This window comes from Osmerus eperlanus, unplaced genomic scaffold, assembly GCF_963692335.1.
Source record: "Osmerus eperlanus unplaced genomic scaffold, fOsmEpe2.1 SCAFFOLD_168, whole genome shotgun sequence".
In the NCBI taxonomy this organism is placed as follows: Eukaryota; Metazoa; Chordata; class Actinopteri; order Osmeriformes; family Osmeridae; genus Osmerus; species Osmerus eperlanus.
This window is the reverse complement of record NW_026911683.1, coordinates 33,412-49,169: the sequence shown is the minus strand read 5'-3', so window position 1 is coordinate 49,169 and position 15,758 is coordinate 33,412. Positions and strand designations below refer to the sequence as shown.

At 50.9% G+C, this 15,758-nt stretch overlaps 1 protein-coding gene across 1 annotated transcript in view; it reads right to left on the bottom strand.

The window, feature by feature from the left end:
* Positions 1-67: 67 nt before the first annotated feature.
* LOC134016449 (sec1 family domain-containing protein 2-like) overlaps positions 68-15,758 on the bottom strand; it is a gene marked incomplete at its 3' end in the record, with an annotated part of 24,869 nt that continues 9,178 nt past the window's right edge. The window contains exons 4-6 of the mRNA XM_062455808.1: positions 11,207-11,382; positions 457-544; positions 68-123 (exon numbers count right to left, since the gene is read on the bottom strand). Of these exons, the coding sequence (XP_062311792.1) occupies positions 68-123; positions 457-544; positions 11,207-11,382 (320 nt within the window). The remainder of the gene's footprint in view (positions 124-456; positions 545-11,206; positions 11,383-15,758) is intronic.

The following is a 15,758-nucleotide window of genomic DNA, read 5'->3' as shown; positions in this document are numbered from 1 at the left end:
ATCGTTCTGCTTTTAGACAGTTCAGAGCCCTGGTCAACTCCACTATCATGTTTAACTGCTCCCTCACCTCCCAGGACAGATCAAAGGCAGGCCTCTCCCTGGCGTCCTCTGACAGCCTGCTCTCTGACAGAGCCGGGATCAGGAGGACGGGGTCAGAGAGATGGAGGGATGTGCTGGAGGAGAGATGGAAGCTCTTAAGAGTGAGGTCTGGCCCGTCTACATGATGCCCTGCTCTGTTTATAGAAACGCGGAGACATAGATCTGCCCCAAATCTGCTGCTTTGAGCGAGGAAGTGAGGGCTGTGTGGGTTTCTCCTAGACGGTTAAGGGCTGAGGCTGGGGTTAGGGGCTGAGGCTGGGGTTAGGGTTATCTCACTCCCTTTGTACTCCCCCCCCTCTCTCTTCCTCCATCTATCTCCCTCTCTATAACCCCCACCACGACGATCTGTCTACTGACTTTCTCCGGTCCAGTTCTGGTCTGTGTTCTTCTCTCTCTTCCAGTCCTGGTTTGGTCTGAGTTGTGGGAGGTTGTTATTTAGAGGAGACTGTGTACACAAGAGACAAACAGGCAACACAAACACACAACACACATTCCCCGCAGTCCAAACACACGACACACACTCTAAACACACGCGACCCCCCCAGCACCACAAGGCAGTCAGTCTGTGGCTACAACATCCCCCCCCCCCCACACACACACACACACTCAACATAATCACAGAGACTCTTATTCTATGGTCCAGAAGCAACTAGACATCAAGCTTCTTTGTTGGTGAGGTACCTAACTCGAGCCTCAGAGTCTCTCTGCCAGACTGCTGCTTGTGGTGCCACTTCTAACACCAAAAACTCTCAGTCGAACAGGAATCCAGACCAGGTCCAAGAACAGCGGAATCAGGAGATGAGGGGGGCTGTGTCTTTGGGGGGGGGGGGTGGTGGAAGGAAAGGAGGGAGGAAAGCTGTTTGTGTGTGTGGGGAGAGGGGAGAGGAGGGGGGGGCGGCTGTAACAGATTATGGCGTAACCCTCCATATGAGAGTTACTACTCAGCCACAAACCCCTGGGCCTTTTAAACCTCCTGCACAGTTCTCACACTGGGGGCGAGGAAAAACACACACACACACACACTCTCACTAATACACAAACACTCTCTCAATCTCACTCACACACACACTCTTTCATGCATACACACTCGGCACTCTCAAGGACAGTACATTACAGCCAGCACTAATCCGCTGCAGGGAGAACTCGCTGACCAGACCACATAGAAACTCCTCTTTCATATGGCTCATCTAGAAGATTCATCTATCATGAATATGGTTCATTTGAATGATTCACCAGGATGATTTACGAGTATGATTCACCAGGATGATTCACGAGTATGATTCGGCCTCTACGGGAGCTGATGTCACGACGAGAGCAGGCAGCTCTGAGAGGAGCGGGGCACTGAAGGGTTAACCCAGCATCTTAGTTCTGCTCCCCTGTCTTATACGGGGGGGGCAGGAGGAAGGAGGAGGGAGCGACAGGAGGGGGAGGGAGAGAGAAGAGGAGGGAGAGAGAAGAGGAGGAGGGAGGGAGAGAAGGAGGAGGGAGAGAGAGGAGGGAGAGAGAGAATGAGGAGGGAGAGAGAAGAGGAGGAGGGAGAGAGAGACGGAGGAGGGAGAGAGAGACTGAGGAGGGAGAGAGAAGACGAGGAGGGAGAGAGAAGACCCGTGGGTGAATAAGTTTCACTTTGAGCAGCAGAAAGAAAACTGGGGAGATATATTTCAAAATAAAAGCGCATTCAAAAACAGAACCAGTTGACAGTGTGGGTGCAGCTCTCTGGTCGGCCAACTGGGGGCAGTGTTGGGCCATGCTGAGCACGAGCCCTCTGGTCCTGACGGCTGTCAGATAGACCCTCCTTCTTCCCCTCCCATCCTCCCCCTCACAGGCTGCCATACAGGACCCAGTATTAGCCTGATAGCTAGGTGTATTTTTAGAGGGTTGTATTAGCCTGATAGCTGAGGGGGAGGTTGGAGAGGGTTGATGCTTGAGAGTTGATGCTTGGAGGACGGGGGGGGGGGGGGGCTGTCAGAGGGGGAGGGGCTTCTGAGTTCAGGGAGGGAGGGGCTTCTGAGTTCAGGGAGGGAGGGGCTTCTGAGTTCAGGGAGGGAGGGGCTTCTGAGATTTGAATGAAACACTGACCAGGTCCAGGAGGCTCTAGAGGTCTGTCTTTAGTTAACAACATCCAGAACTGACTCATTACTCTGACAGCTGTGTTGATGGTGTGTGTGTGTTGACGGTGTGTATGCATGTGTGTGTGTGTGCGTGTGTGTATGCTGACACCCCAGAGACCTAGATGGGGAGGAGCAATATCCAACAACAACCCTGCAGTAATGCAGGGGTCACAGGAGTCCCTTTGACTGTGTGTGTGTGTGTGTGTGTGAGTGTGTGTGTAAGAAACAGATGTGGGGCCTTTTGGACACACACATACATACACACACACACACACACACACACACACACAGTGTAGTCTCTACACAGAGCCTCCAGTGCCACAGGTCAGGAGAGAACAGCCCAGACTCAACAAGCTAGACAATATGAACGTCATCTTATATGGCTGTGAAACAAGAAGAAGAGGAGAGAGACAGAGAGAGAGAGACAGGGAGAGAGAGAGACAGAGAGAGAGGGAGAGACAGCGAGAGAGAGAGACAGCGAGAGAGAGAGACAGCGAGAGAGAGAGACAGCGAGAGAGAGAGAGAGAGAGAGAGAGAGAGAGAGAGAGAGAGAGAGAGAGAGAGAGAGAGAGAGAGGGAGAGAGAGAGAGAGAGAGAGAGAGAGAGAGAGGGGAGGCGTCTTTAGAGAGATGTTATCGCCTTGGTGATGGGGGTGTGAGCATCTTTGGCTGGCCCGTCGTCCCTGGCGACCACAGCTGTGTGATGACTCATAAACTTCATATTTATGATGAGCAGATCTGACCGGGGAGGGACTACACACAAACACACACACCCTCTCACTCAACAGACACACACACTCACACAACACACATGTACTCTCTCACACAACACACCATCTCACACAACATACACACACAAGAATGTAGAAATAAAGGGTCACCACATGATACATTAGTAGAGACATAGTCTTGTAGTTATTCATTCTTTCTTCCTGGAAACCCTTTATTCAATTATTCAGGGGAAAAACCAAGGCTTGAGGGGGGGGATGGACGGCAACAGCCACTGTTAGGACAGCTTACACACATGCTGCTACACACACACAGCTACCCTGTCCCCGAGGGATGAACAGAGACTCTATAAAAGGGACACTAGTAACTGTGTTTTTCAAGGTGAAAACCACCCTCGCAGTGTGTGTGAATGTGTGTGGTGGTGGTGGTGGTGGGGGGGGTGGGGGGGAGGTAGGGCTGACAGGCTGATGTGTTCACAGCTGATCGCTCTTTGTGTGGACAATCCATCTGCTGACTCAACCCTTTACACTGAGCTGAACAATACAAACAACAATACACAGACACTCTCTCTCTCTCAAAACACACACACACATATATGCTCTCTCTCTCACACACACGCTAATCAGAGGTGGATGAGCAGGTCTGTGTTGGACAAACTTTCCCACAGTAAGCTCTCTCTGTGGCATACACACACATCCGCTCGGCTCCCCTCCTCCCTCTCCATCTCTCTATCTCTCAATCTCTCTCTCTCTCCATCTCTCTCTCTCCATCTCTCTCCATCTCTCTCTCACGGTGGTTCAGGGGGTAATCTGGTGTGTCTGGTCCTCTCATTAAAGTCTCTCCTATCAGTCTGGACAGACAAGTCTTCCATCAGTGCCATCCATCCATCCATCCATCCATCACTATCATCTATCCAATCATCCATCCATGCAGCCAGCTCCTCCAGCCTATGAGCTATCAAAGATCCTATCTGAATCAGTTTAGAGCTCCAATAACTCAAAGAAACAATAACACGCTCTGATCCAATAAGACCTGGGGGTGGTGGGTGGGGAGTTGTCAGGCTAGCCAAGGTAAACAGCCTCCTCCTCCATCTTCTCTCCTGCATTCTCCTCCTCCTGTGTATTTCATAGATCAACTACATTTCCCAGAAACCCCATATCAACAATCAACTGGGGCACTGAGGGGATTGTAGATAAAAGCTGACTGGCTGACTGGCTGGGTGACTGGCTGGGTGACTGGCTGGGTGACTGGCTGGTTGGGTGACTGACTGGCTGGGTGACTGGCTGGGTGACTGGCTGGGTGACTGGCTGGCTGACTGGCTGGGTGACTGGCTGGGTGACTGGCTGGGTGACTGGCTGGCTGGCTGACTGGCTGGCTGGCTGACTGGCTGGCTGACTGGCTGGGTGACTGGCTGGCAGGCAGGCTGACTGGCTGACTGGCTGGGTGACTGGCTGGCTGACTGGCTGGGTGACTGGCTGGTTGACTGGGTGACTGGCTGGCTGACTGGCTGGGTGACTGGCTGGCTGACTGGCTGGGTGACTGGCTGGCTGGGTGACTGGTTGTTACACAAGAACTATGGTACTTCTCAATCTTTGTAATGGCACCATGTTACAGAAATAACACAGAGAGCTGTTAAATATGTCAGAACACAGTAGGAGGACGCACCAGGAGGACTGGAGGCTGTTTGCTCTGCTGAGTGGCGGGCCTGGTTGCCATAACTACACAACGTGTCAATAAGTTAAACAAAATGTACCTATACTTTGACACTTATTTGATACGTGACATTCTTCACGTGTATCAAATGTATTGATTTTGAATGTTGATATTGAACCAAAAAAGTTCTAATACACAGGCAAGCGGGGGGTAAAGCTCAGTGGTTAGAGCATTTGACTGCAGGTCAAGATGCAGCAGGTTCAAATTCCCCAGACGTCTCTTTGGATAAAAGCGTCTGATAGATGAAAACATTATTACATTACAGATCCTGTGTAACTATGATGTTGTTACTACAGCTGTCACTATGCACAGTGACAGTGTTAGCAGAGGGTGACTGAGGGTCCTGACTGATGTCTGTCCCAGAGCTGACACAAACATCGCCACCCACGCAGAACACACACACACACACACACACACACACACAGAGCACACACAGAACACACACAGAACACACACACACACAGAACACACACACACACACAGCACAACACACACAGAGCACACACAGAGCACATACCCGTCAGATCACACGCTCACACATTCAAAAGATCCACACACACACACACCAGAATATACACACACACCAGATCAGGGTCTAATGTGTTTGAAGCTTCTCTTCAACACACGCAACAATAAAGGGCATCCATGTCACTCCCCCTCCCTCCCCCCCGTCTCCCTGGGCGATGAGAGACGCTGTGATGTTTAGAACACATGATAGAATGCAGCCTCAGCATCACTCCTCTACTCTGGTCCCCTCTCCTCCTCTCCCCTCCTCTCCCCTCCCCTCCCGTCTCCGCCTCTCTTCTCTCACCCTCTCCCCTCTCCTCCTTTTATCATAATGAGTGGTTCTGTTTCAGCCTGGTTCTGTGGTGAGGCTGGTTCTGGTTTTGGGTTACTTTCATTCCTTTTCCATCAAAACAACAGAGGCACAAACAAGGCCACATGTGTTTTCTGTTCCAGACCTTCTACTGCAGAACAATGGGGGGGGGGGGGGACATATAAAACAATGAGATACACATCTATTCCCCCATACCTGACTCCAGTCCCTCTGAAATGACTAGCTATATACAATTATATACAGAGTGAGAACCAGAGAAAGAGAGAGAAACTGATTCAGAGAGGCATTTTTAAGCACTTCCAGACCCCTGTAGAAAGCCTGGGGCTTCTCCATTTGTAAGTCAAAAAGGGGAGGGCGGGGGGGGGGGCGTGTGTGTGTGCCGAACAGGGGTGCAGGGGTCTCCACAGATGAGTTAGATTTCTGCTTCGTGGCAGCTGATTCCAACAACAACAAATGTAAACTTCTCCAAACAAGCACAGGCTGGCAGGCAGGCGGGAGCTGCTCATTCACGTCCTTCCTCTCAGATGCAGAGAACAGCTCTGGATTAAAGATGAGCTGAAAACCAGATACATTTAAATGTTGTCTAAACACATAAACATCCAGGCGGAGAGGCCGGGAGGGGGCGTGTGGTCCAGAATCAAACAGTTTTCAGGGCACTGCTTGTGGAGGCTCGGAATCTGCACCAGCCTCGACCCAGCCCGCCTCTATGCCTGTCTGTCTGTCTGCCTGTCTGTCTGCTTGTCTGTCTGTCTGCTTGTCTGTGTGTTTGTATTTCTGCCCGCCTGCCTGTATCTCAGTCTGTGAGCCTGTCTGTTTGTGTGTCTGCTTCTCTCCAACACTAACCCTTTATGACATCATAACTTCTAGTCCTGAGGGGTTGGAGATGACCTCTGTCGACCAGCACCTGGGAATTGTGGGTAATTACTGACAGGGTGAGATCTGTCTCTGATTGACCCGGCCTGACCTCTCACGCTTAGTTACCATAGCGACAGGTGAGCGGGGGAGGCCGGTTCCATATGGGTGAGTGTGGCACGCCCCCCCCCACCCCCAGGGCAACAGGAGGATGGGAGGAGAGCGGGGCATGACGGAGCAGAGGGGGGTGACACAGATCTCAGATGGGTATAATTACAGGGGCGAGGGGGGGGGGTGCAGAGAGAGGTTCCCCTTGTTTTACAGAGCAGGCAAACTCCCCCACCTCCCTCCTCCAAGACCCCCCACCTTCCTCCCCCAGGGTCCCCCACCCCCCACATTTGCATCTGACGTGTTATTCATTGGGCACAGACGGGTTTGTCCAAAGCAACAGTCGAAGAGTGAGACAAAGGAAGAGGAGAAGGAGGAAGAGTTACTGAACAGCGAACATCCCAATGTGTTCAAAGCACCGTCATTAGAACTTCTTCTGTACTTTCTACACTCACTATTTCTACGTCTCTTTGGATGAAAGCGTCTGCTAAAATGAACAAAATGTAAAATGTTAAATTTGTACTGGCCTTAGCTCAGTGGTCTGGAACATAGAGACTCACTGGCCTTTTCACAGGGAAAGTGCTTAAATAGCACATAAACATGCTAAGTATGCAGATCAGTGGTGTGTGATGTGGTGTATGACAGAGAACAGGGTTTGCCTGAGGAAAGGGTTTAAGAGAACGTTACTCTGCAGAGTGGAGCAGGCCCATCTGTGGTCGAGGCTGGGCTAGCTAGGCTAGCATGCTAACCATCTGTGGTCTAGGCTGGGCTCGCTAGGCTAGCACGCTAACCAGGACATGGTGACTGGCTGACTCTAGGTGGAATATATTAAGGCGGAAGGATTTAATGGAACCAGTTGTGACTCATCACCGAGGAAAAGAACCGTAAATTAGATAAAAGCTAACTATAGTTAACTGTCGCTCATTAAACCAAACTAAATATGCCAAAGATCGTAAAACCAGACAAGTTACAGCCCAGTTATCAGACAATTTGTTGTAGGAATCTCTTTTTTATCCAGTTCAATTCTATATTATGACAACCACAACCACTACAGTATGTAGACATAAATCCACTAAAAGGCCACATTTAGCTCATTGTGCCATCCACTGTAATGGACTCAATAAGCCACAGTTGGCCGAATGTTTGTGTCCATGACCAATTGACCTCAAAATACGCAAAGGCTCATGGGTAATCAACAGACGTGTCTCATCCTACATATTCCGATCTGAGGCCTGCACCTATTCTAGCATGGTGGTCAGGTCAACAGGAAGTGGGAGGAGTCGACCTCTGACCCTGCTCTCCAACACCTCAGAAGGCCTCTCTAAACAGGTCCACCTGATAAACAGTCTGTACATTAGGCAGAGTGAGACACACACGCAACCAGCCTGTAAACACAGCCGGCTACGAAGGGAGGGGGGGCAGACGGACAAGCCTGTAAACACAGCCGGTGAAACCCAGGGGGGAGGGGGTGGGAGAGAGGGTGAAGGGAGGGGAGGCAGGGGGAGAGGGGGTGCAGGTACATTAAGCTGACGGACTGGACGGTAAACACGGGGGGGGGGGGGGGGGGTCCAAAAAGGAGAGGCTAGGGGACAGAGGGGGGAGGCAGGGGGATGGAGGTTTGGGGGGGAGGTTAGGCAGACAAGCTATTCCTGGTCTTCCTGGGGGAGTGAACTCCATCACTACAGTAATCCTCCCATGCAAACACAGGAAGGAAGAGTGGGAGGAATAACAGCACTATAAACAGTTTGTGTGTGTGTGTCTTGCTCTGAGATTGGTGTTTATGGATTAATGTGACATAGATGCTAAGGAAGAAAAGATGGGGGAGAACCAGAGAACCCAGAGGAAACCAGGAGAGAACCGAGAACATGGAGGAGAACCAGGGGAGTATAGAGAAAAAAGATAGGACAGGGATGGGACAAGGGAACAGGGAGTGGAGGAGGGGGGGGGGGTTGGACGAATGGATGGGGGCCGGTCAGCCCAGGTCAGCTCAGATACGAGCCTGTGAAGCGGTGGGCTGGGTCAAAGGTCAGAGGTCAGGGGTCAGGGCTGGACACCTCAGCATGTCGTCTGTTACACTGTTCAGCCCCCCCCTCAGGGCAGAACGGGGGGCGGCAGAGACAACCCAGAGGCTGTCTGGACTGAGGGGGGGGTGGGGGACAGGGCGGGATAGGGGGTCCAGGGGGGATCCAAACCCTGTGGCAAGAAGACCAATTACTGTCTTATGGCTTGCTGTCTGTGGCATGCAGACAAGATGAAAGATCCAGGGGCCGATATTGTCATTTTGTTCTGTCAGTGGGAGTGAGTCGATATAACACCGATGTGCCTTCTATGAAGGTTTGGAGGCTCCGGGCTAGGCTGGGTTAGGCTAGGCTAGTTTGGGTTAGGCCAGGCACCATCAATACCTAGTACATAAAGGATTTAGATGTTCTACGAGCTGGTCTATAAAGACTTAGATCTTCAGAAGTCAAACCTCAACTGTGACTATGTAGGATGGAGGCTAGTTAGAGGCTAGAAGTTGTTTTGAGGCTGTACAGGTCACTTTAATTTATCCAGAAGGGGTCACAGGGTCAGGGGTCAGGGGTTATGTGGAGCCTTAGACACTGTAACTAAGGAATGACGAGGTGGAATACTAGGCTCCAGTCTGGATCATCTGTCAGGACCCAGACAAACACACACATATAGGAAAACCTGCATTGTCTCACACACACAATGATTCACAGACAGACAGACATGCAGAGAGAGAGGGAGAGAGAGAGAGAGAGTGACCCAGAAGTGACACTCATCTCAGAAGCAGAGTGACACAGTAATAAATGCAGGAATGTTTGGAGGGTTCCCCTCGAAGCCAGTTGAGATGAGAGTTCTACTCTATTCTGTTCTAATCTACTCTGTTCTAATCTACTCTTCTCTGTTCTACTCTAATCCACTCGACTCTGCTCCCCTTTCTACCCTGCTCCCCTACCTCTCCTCTGTTGTATTCTGCATATTCAGCTCACTAGCATCAAATTCAGCTAGCTAAATAGCACTATATTCAGCTAGCTAACTAGCACCATATTCAGCTAGCTAGCACCGTATTACATGACAAGAGGCATGGGGTGTCAACACACTCACATACACACACACAGAGGCAGACACACGTACGCAGACACACAGACACAGTCTATCTGCCCAGCTCTGCCCACAGCGCCGACCCCAGCACTCACACACTCAGGCTGGGTAAACACCGGCCGGGCGCCAGGCCTGGACAGGCCAGAGAAAAGACACATTTCATAAAAACATTTTCTCCAGTAATTAGACTCTCTGTGTCCACCCCAGCCTCCCGCCACCCAACGCCCCCCACAAGGCAGAGAGAAAACCTCAAATGGAAATCAAATAAACAGAGAGGAGGGTTAGGGGTTGGGGGGGGGGGGGGGGGGTTGGAAGAGGGGCACACAGAACTCATTTACCTTTAATACCTCAATAAAACTCGGGCTCATATTACAGGTCAGTTTTGATTAAAAACACAGAGTCTCAAGGCCTGGTTGTGACATGTGATTTAGGAGGAATGTTGAACTGGAACAGGCCAGGTCGGAGCTGGGAAAGGTGGCCGTGAACGCTCTGTCTCAGAGAGAGAGAGAGAGAGAGAGAGAGACAGAGAGATAGTGAGAGAGAGAGAGACAGAGAGATAGTGAGAGAGAGACAGAGAGATAGTGAGAGAGAGACAGAGAGATAGTGAGAGAGAGACAGAGAGATAGTGAGAGAGAGAGAGAGAGACAGAGAGATAGTGAGAGAGAGAGAGACAGAGAGATAGTGAGAGAGAGAGAGACAGAGAGATAGTGAGAGAGAGAGAGACAGAGAGATAGTGAGAGAGAGAGAGACAGAAACAGAGGGGGAGACATCCCTAAAATAGAACCACTAAAGGAACCAAAACCAGCACAACATCAGAACCCCACAAGACCAGAACCACTCCAGAACCAGACAGACAGAGCTCTGCAGGTCCACAGTCCAAATCAGAGGGGCGGTTTCCACAGCCTGTAGTGACTCCAGTCCCAGCACAGTCTCAGCCCCAGCGACGGCCCGGTTTAGAGCCAGCGTTACGAGCTTGTTTTCACATTCCTCCCTGTCCCTGCCTCCCTGCCCCAGTCCTCTACGCTGGGCCCTCCTGCTACTCTGTGCAGCTGCAGGAACAGACACACAGGCTCTGGACGTGGAGCAGGGCAGAGGAAATGACTCTGGAACTAAGGAGTCTTAGAGAGATTAGGAGAGTGGACTATGGCGCCATACAGCTCTGGGGGAAAGAGAGAGAGGAGGAGGAGGAGGAGGGAGGGGGAGACAGAAAGAGAGGGGGAGAGAGAAAGAGAGAGAAAGAGGGTGGAGAGAGAGATGAGGGATAGACAGAGAAAAGAGATTGAAAAAGATGGAGAGACAGAAGGCCAGAGCAAAGGAGAGAGAGAGATACGGCAGACCTCTGCTGAAGAGCTGAGGTTAATGAGAGTTTTGGTCTTTAACTCCTCTCTCTCCCTCTTCCTCGCTCTCTTTCACAGCTGACCTCTGACCCTGCCCTGGTCACACACACGTCCTCCCCCATAAACTGTACTTCCTCTCACCATAACCTCCAAACACCATGCAGAAGAGCTGGAAGGATGGAGAGATGGAGAGTGTTTTCTGTGTGTGCGAGCGTGTTTTCGCATCCCCGTGCGAGTATCTCTGTGCGAGCGTGTGGAAGCGAGCGTCTGCCTGCGTGTGCGTGAGTGTGTCTGTGTGCGAGTGTGTGCGTGTACCTGCAGCAGCAGTCTCTCGAAGGCCAGGCAGGTGTCCCAGTGCGCCAGGGCGGGGTGGCGGAGGGTGTGTGCGGTGGCCAGAGCGAGCTGCAGAATGCCGGCGTTGCTCTCTATCGCCCCCCAGCTGCCGCGGAACAGCTGCACGTACGAGCTCAGCTGCTCCCCGCTCACCCGGCCTGCGGACAGGAAGTCAGCGTCAACACACAGGAAGCTGCTCTCTGCTGAGGCGAGCGGCTGGTTTAACATGCCCACCTGTAGAGGGCAGCACCTGCGGAGACACACCCACACACCCTGTCTCACACACACACACCTTTTCGCACATCCATATACACACATACATTCTCTCTTTCACACACATATCTCTTACACAGAATCTCTCTCTCTCTCTCTCTCTCTCTCTCTCTCTCTCTCTCTCTCTCTCTCTCTCTCTCTCTCTCTCTCTCTCTCTCTCTCTCTCTCTCTCTCTCTCTCTCTCACTCACTCACTCACTCACTCACTCACTCACTCGCACACACGCACACACGCACACACGCACACACGCACACACGCACACACGCACACACGCACACACGCACACACGCACACACACACACATGCTTTAATGGAAGCAGCTGGGTAGAAGCATAGTAAATAGACAACCTGCTTCCAGGTCTAAGCTTCTGTAGCACCAAACACATACAGGTGTTACCAGGGGTAAGTGATATCCGCACACACACACACATACACTATAAAAATATCTCAGCCAGCACATTCTACAGCCCAAGGAACCAGAAGCAGAGATTGTGTGTGTGTGTGTGTATGAGAGAGAGAGAGAGAGAGAGAGAGAGAGAGAGAGAGAGAGAGAGAGAGAGAGAGAGAGAGAGAGAGAGAGAGAGAGAGAGAGAGAGAGAGAGAGAGAGAGAGAGAGAGAGAGAGGGGAAAAGAAAGAGAGAGAGAGAGAGAGAGGGGAAAAGAAAGAGTGAGAGAGAGACAGAAAAAGAAAGCGAGAGAATGACCTAAAGGGATCCAGAGATAGACAGATACACAGATGGCCAGATAAACAGAGCATACCGTATGACAAGTGTGCCTCAGCAGTAGTGTTCAAATGGGGATAGCAATGTTTGCATATGTGTGTGTGTTCGTGTACTGTATATGTGTGTCTGTATGTGTGTACGTATGTGTGTGTACAGTGATAAGTGTCTCTGGGAGCCTGTCTGAGAGTGTGACTAATACGTGTGAATCTGAGGTTCCTCTGATTATTTGCAGAGCTGGCAGAGTCAAGCAGCCTCTCGTATCCCCTCCCTCCCTCCCCCTCCCTCCCCCTCCCACACCTCCACCCCAGCCAGCCCTCTGGGGAGGATTCAGAGAGACACAGGAAGCTGGGGGGGCAGGGGAGGTGGGGGTGAAAGGGGCAGCTGGAGGTAGAGGACAGGGTGGTGGGGGGGGGGGGGGGTTGAAGACCCTGGGGCTGAGGGTGAGAGGAGGGGAATGGGGGGTAGTAAAGGGTGAGAGGACGGGGGGTAGGTGGGGGTTGAGAGCGGAGGAGGGGGGTAGGTGGGGGGTGAGAGGCTATGAGGGGGGGTTGGGGGGAGAGGAGGGGGGGGCAGAGGGAAGAAAGGTGGGGGGGTGAGAGGGGCATATTAACTCCCCAGAAAGCCACTTCTTCATGTTGATGTTCTGAAACAGGACCAGATGTAGGAGTATTTCCTGTCTATGCGGCCAGTGTTGTCTTTAGAGCAGAAACACACACACACACACACACACAACAGAAGAGACACACAAAAACTAGAGGACACTCACACACACACACACTAGAGGATAAGTGGGCCAGAACTCTCTACAGGGCTAAGAGGAGATTCTGCTCACGTTAGAACATTCTGCTGTCTGTCCAGCCTCTGGCCTGCTGCTCTCTCCCATCCCCAACTGTCTCTGGAGGAGGGGAGCCCTCACTGAACTGGAAGGTTCCTTCTGGTGTTTTGTGTTGTCCTGGTCCACTCATACCCCTTTTCCACCGATGCGTTTTGGGTGCTGGTTCGGAGCCGGTGCTTAATCTCGAACCAGTTCTTTCTCTTTCGACAGCCTGAGAACCGTCTCCGAACCAGGGAAAGTGGTTCGCAAGTAGCACCACTTCGGAGCTGGGCTAGAATGGGAACCAAGTAAGAACCGCTTGCGTTAGGGGCGGGGTTACCGTGACCAACAAGATGAACAGAATCCTTTGACCACCATTGACCTAAGTTTTTACAATTCATATTTCAGCTAAACGGTACGTGTAAATCAGCATCTGAATTCAAATGTAACGAGAAGTGGCCAGTGTAGTTGCTGAAAATGTGCTTATTTTATTGATGAAACTGCTAATTTGTCAATTTGACAAATTTCGATAACCTAGCTAGCATCGCAGTGCAGAAACTAGTTGCTGAATTTTATCATAATCCTATCAAATGAGTGAAATGACAAACACAACATATTGAGCCTATATTTAACACAAATGTAATACACAAGCACTATCCAGCAAAAGTTTCTAAAATGTTGCGCTGATAATGCCAGTGTTGTCATACTGCTGCGAGTCCAGGGTATTGCGCAATAGCCAAGAAAACACGCATCTCAATCTCGTGTTCTTAGTGTTCTTCGGATTGATAAACAGCCTTTAGACGGGCTCTGCTTTGTGTTTGGCGCTGCCGCACTAGCGTTGCTGGGAAAGATGAGACGTATACAGTGACATACTGACGTGGCTCTGTGGTGGCTCTCTAGCCCGTGGAAAAGCAAACCGGTTCTTAGAAGGCTCGCAAATTGAACCAGCTCCGAACCGGCTCTAGCACCAGCTCCGAACCAGCTCCCGGTTCACTTTGGTGGAAAGGGGGTATCAGAGGGTTTAGGTTGGTTACAGGTGCTGATCTGTGAAGCCTTCTTTGACATTGCTTGTAAACAAGGCTATACCAATACAATTCTACTTTGATTTGATTCCCGAGAGAGGCAGGGTTAGAGGCTGACAGGCGGTTGGAGGCAGGGTCAGAGTCTGACAGGGTTAGAGGCAGGGTTAGAGGCAGGGTTAGAAGCAGGGTTAGAGGCTGGCAGGATTACAGGCAGGGTCAGAGTCCGACAGGGTTAGAGGCAGGGTTAGAGGCTGGCAGGGTTAGAGGCAGAGTCTGAGAGGTTAGAGGCAGGGTTCGAGGCAGGGTTAGAGACAGGGTTAGAGGCTGGCAGGATCTCCCAGGTTTCCCCACCTGGTGCCAACCATAACCTAGACCAGAGGCAGGAAATACCACCCAGACAAGCCCCACCAGACCCCTTCCCTGGCCCTGCAGAGGGCCAAGCATAACCCTGGAGCACGGCTATGTGTGTGCCTGTGTGTGTGTATGATTGAGTGTGTACGTGTGTGTCATTGTGTATTGTGAGTGTGTCATTTGTGTGATTGTGTGTGTGTCATTGTGTATTTTGTGTGATTGTGTGTGTGGGCAGTCAAGGTTGTAGTGGTAATGTGAATTTACAGTGTGATACAGTACACCAGTGTGACCTGCTACAACCAGGGTTATTCTGCAGTATGCCAGCATGCTTCCTGCAGAGACAGACGGACAGTGTGTGTGTCTGTGTGTGTGTGTGTGTGAGAGTATGTGAATGTGTGTTCATGTGGGCTCTGTTTGAGATTGGGTCTGCTGTATTAGTGTGGCAACTGTCCAGTTTGAAATATGTGTTTGTCTGTGTGTGTGTGTGTGTGTGTTCTGATTCCTCTGGCAAGGCTTTGGTTGTTGGCTTAGAGGGCAGGAAATAGCTGTTACTTGATGAATTGGTTTGGTGTGTGCGTGTCTGCATGTGTATTGGTGTGTATGTGAGTGAGCATGCATATGTGCATGTGTGTGTGTATGTAGGCAGTGTGTCTGTGTGCATGCAAGTGTGTGTATATGTACGAGGTGTGTGTCTGTGTGTGTGTTTATGCTGTGTGAGTGTGTATATGTATCCTATCTGCTCATCCAGTTCTCTACACTATGTAGTGAGACACCCCAGAATGCACTGGGGGAAGCAGACCATCTGCTCTGTCAACATATTCGTTTTACGCCACACACAAACACACACTAAACACAAACACACATACATGTATCTCTCCCTCACATACACGGACACACACACACAGACGGACACACATAGACGCAGTTACAAAAACATATGGACCCACACACACACGTGTGGACACACATACATGCGCAGACACATACACACATGCATACATACACACACAATGAGAAACACATATTCCAGCTGCACAAGCACACACACACACTTAAACACAAACATTTTACACACATACATAAACACACACTCGGTGACACAGTAAAACCTAAGCTGTCCAAACAACTCCCTGCACAGCGTTAAAACACCCAGAGACAACATGGTCCTTCGACTTTCTCTCTCTCTCTCTCTCTCTCTCTCTCTCTCTCTCTCTCTCTCTCTCTCTCTCTCTCTCTCAGGGTGTTATTCTCCAGGCTCTAGAAGGAGCCCGGCTCTTTGACACAGATGTGTGAAAGGAAACCACCATGGAACTGTGTGTGTGTGTGTGACCTTCAGCATATTTACAACCTGC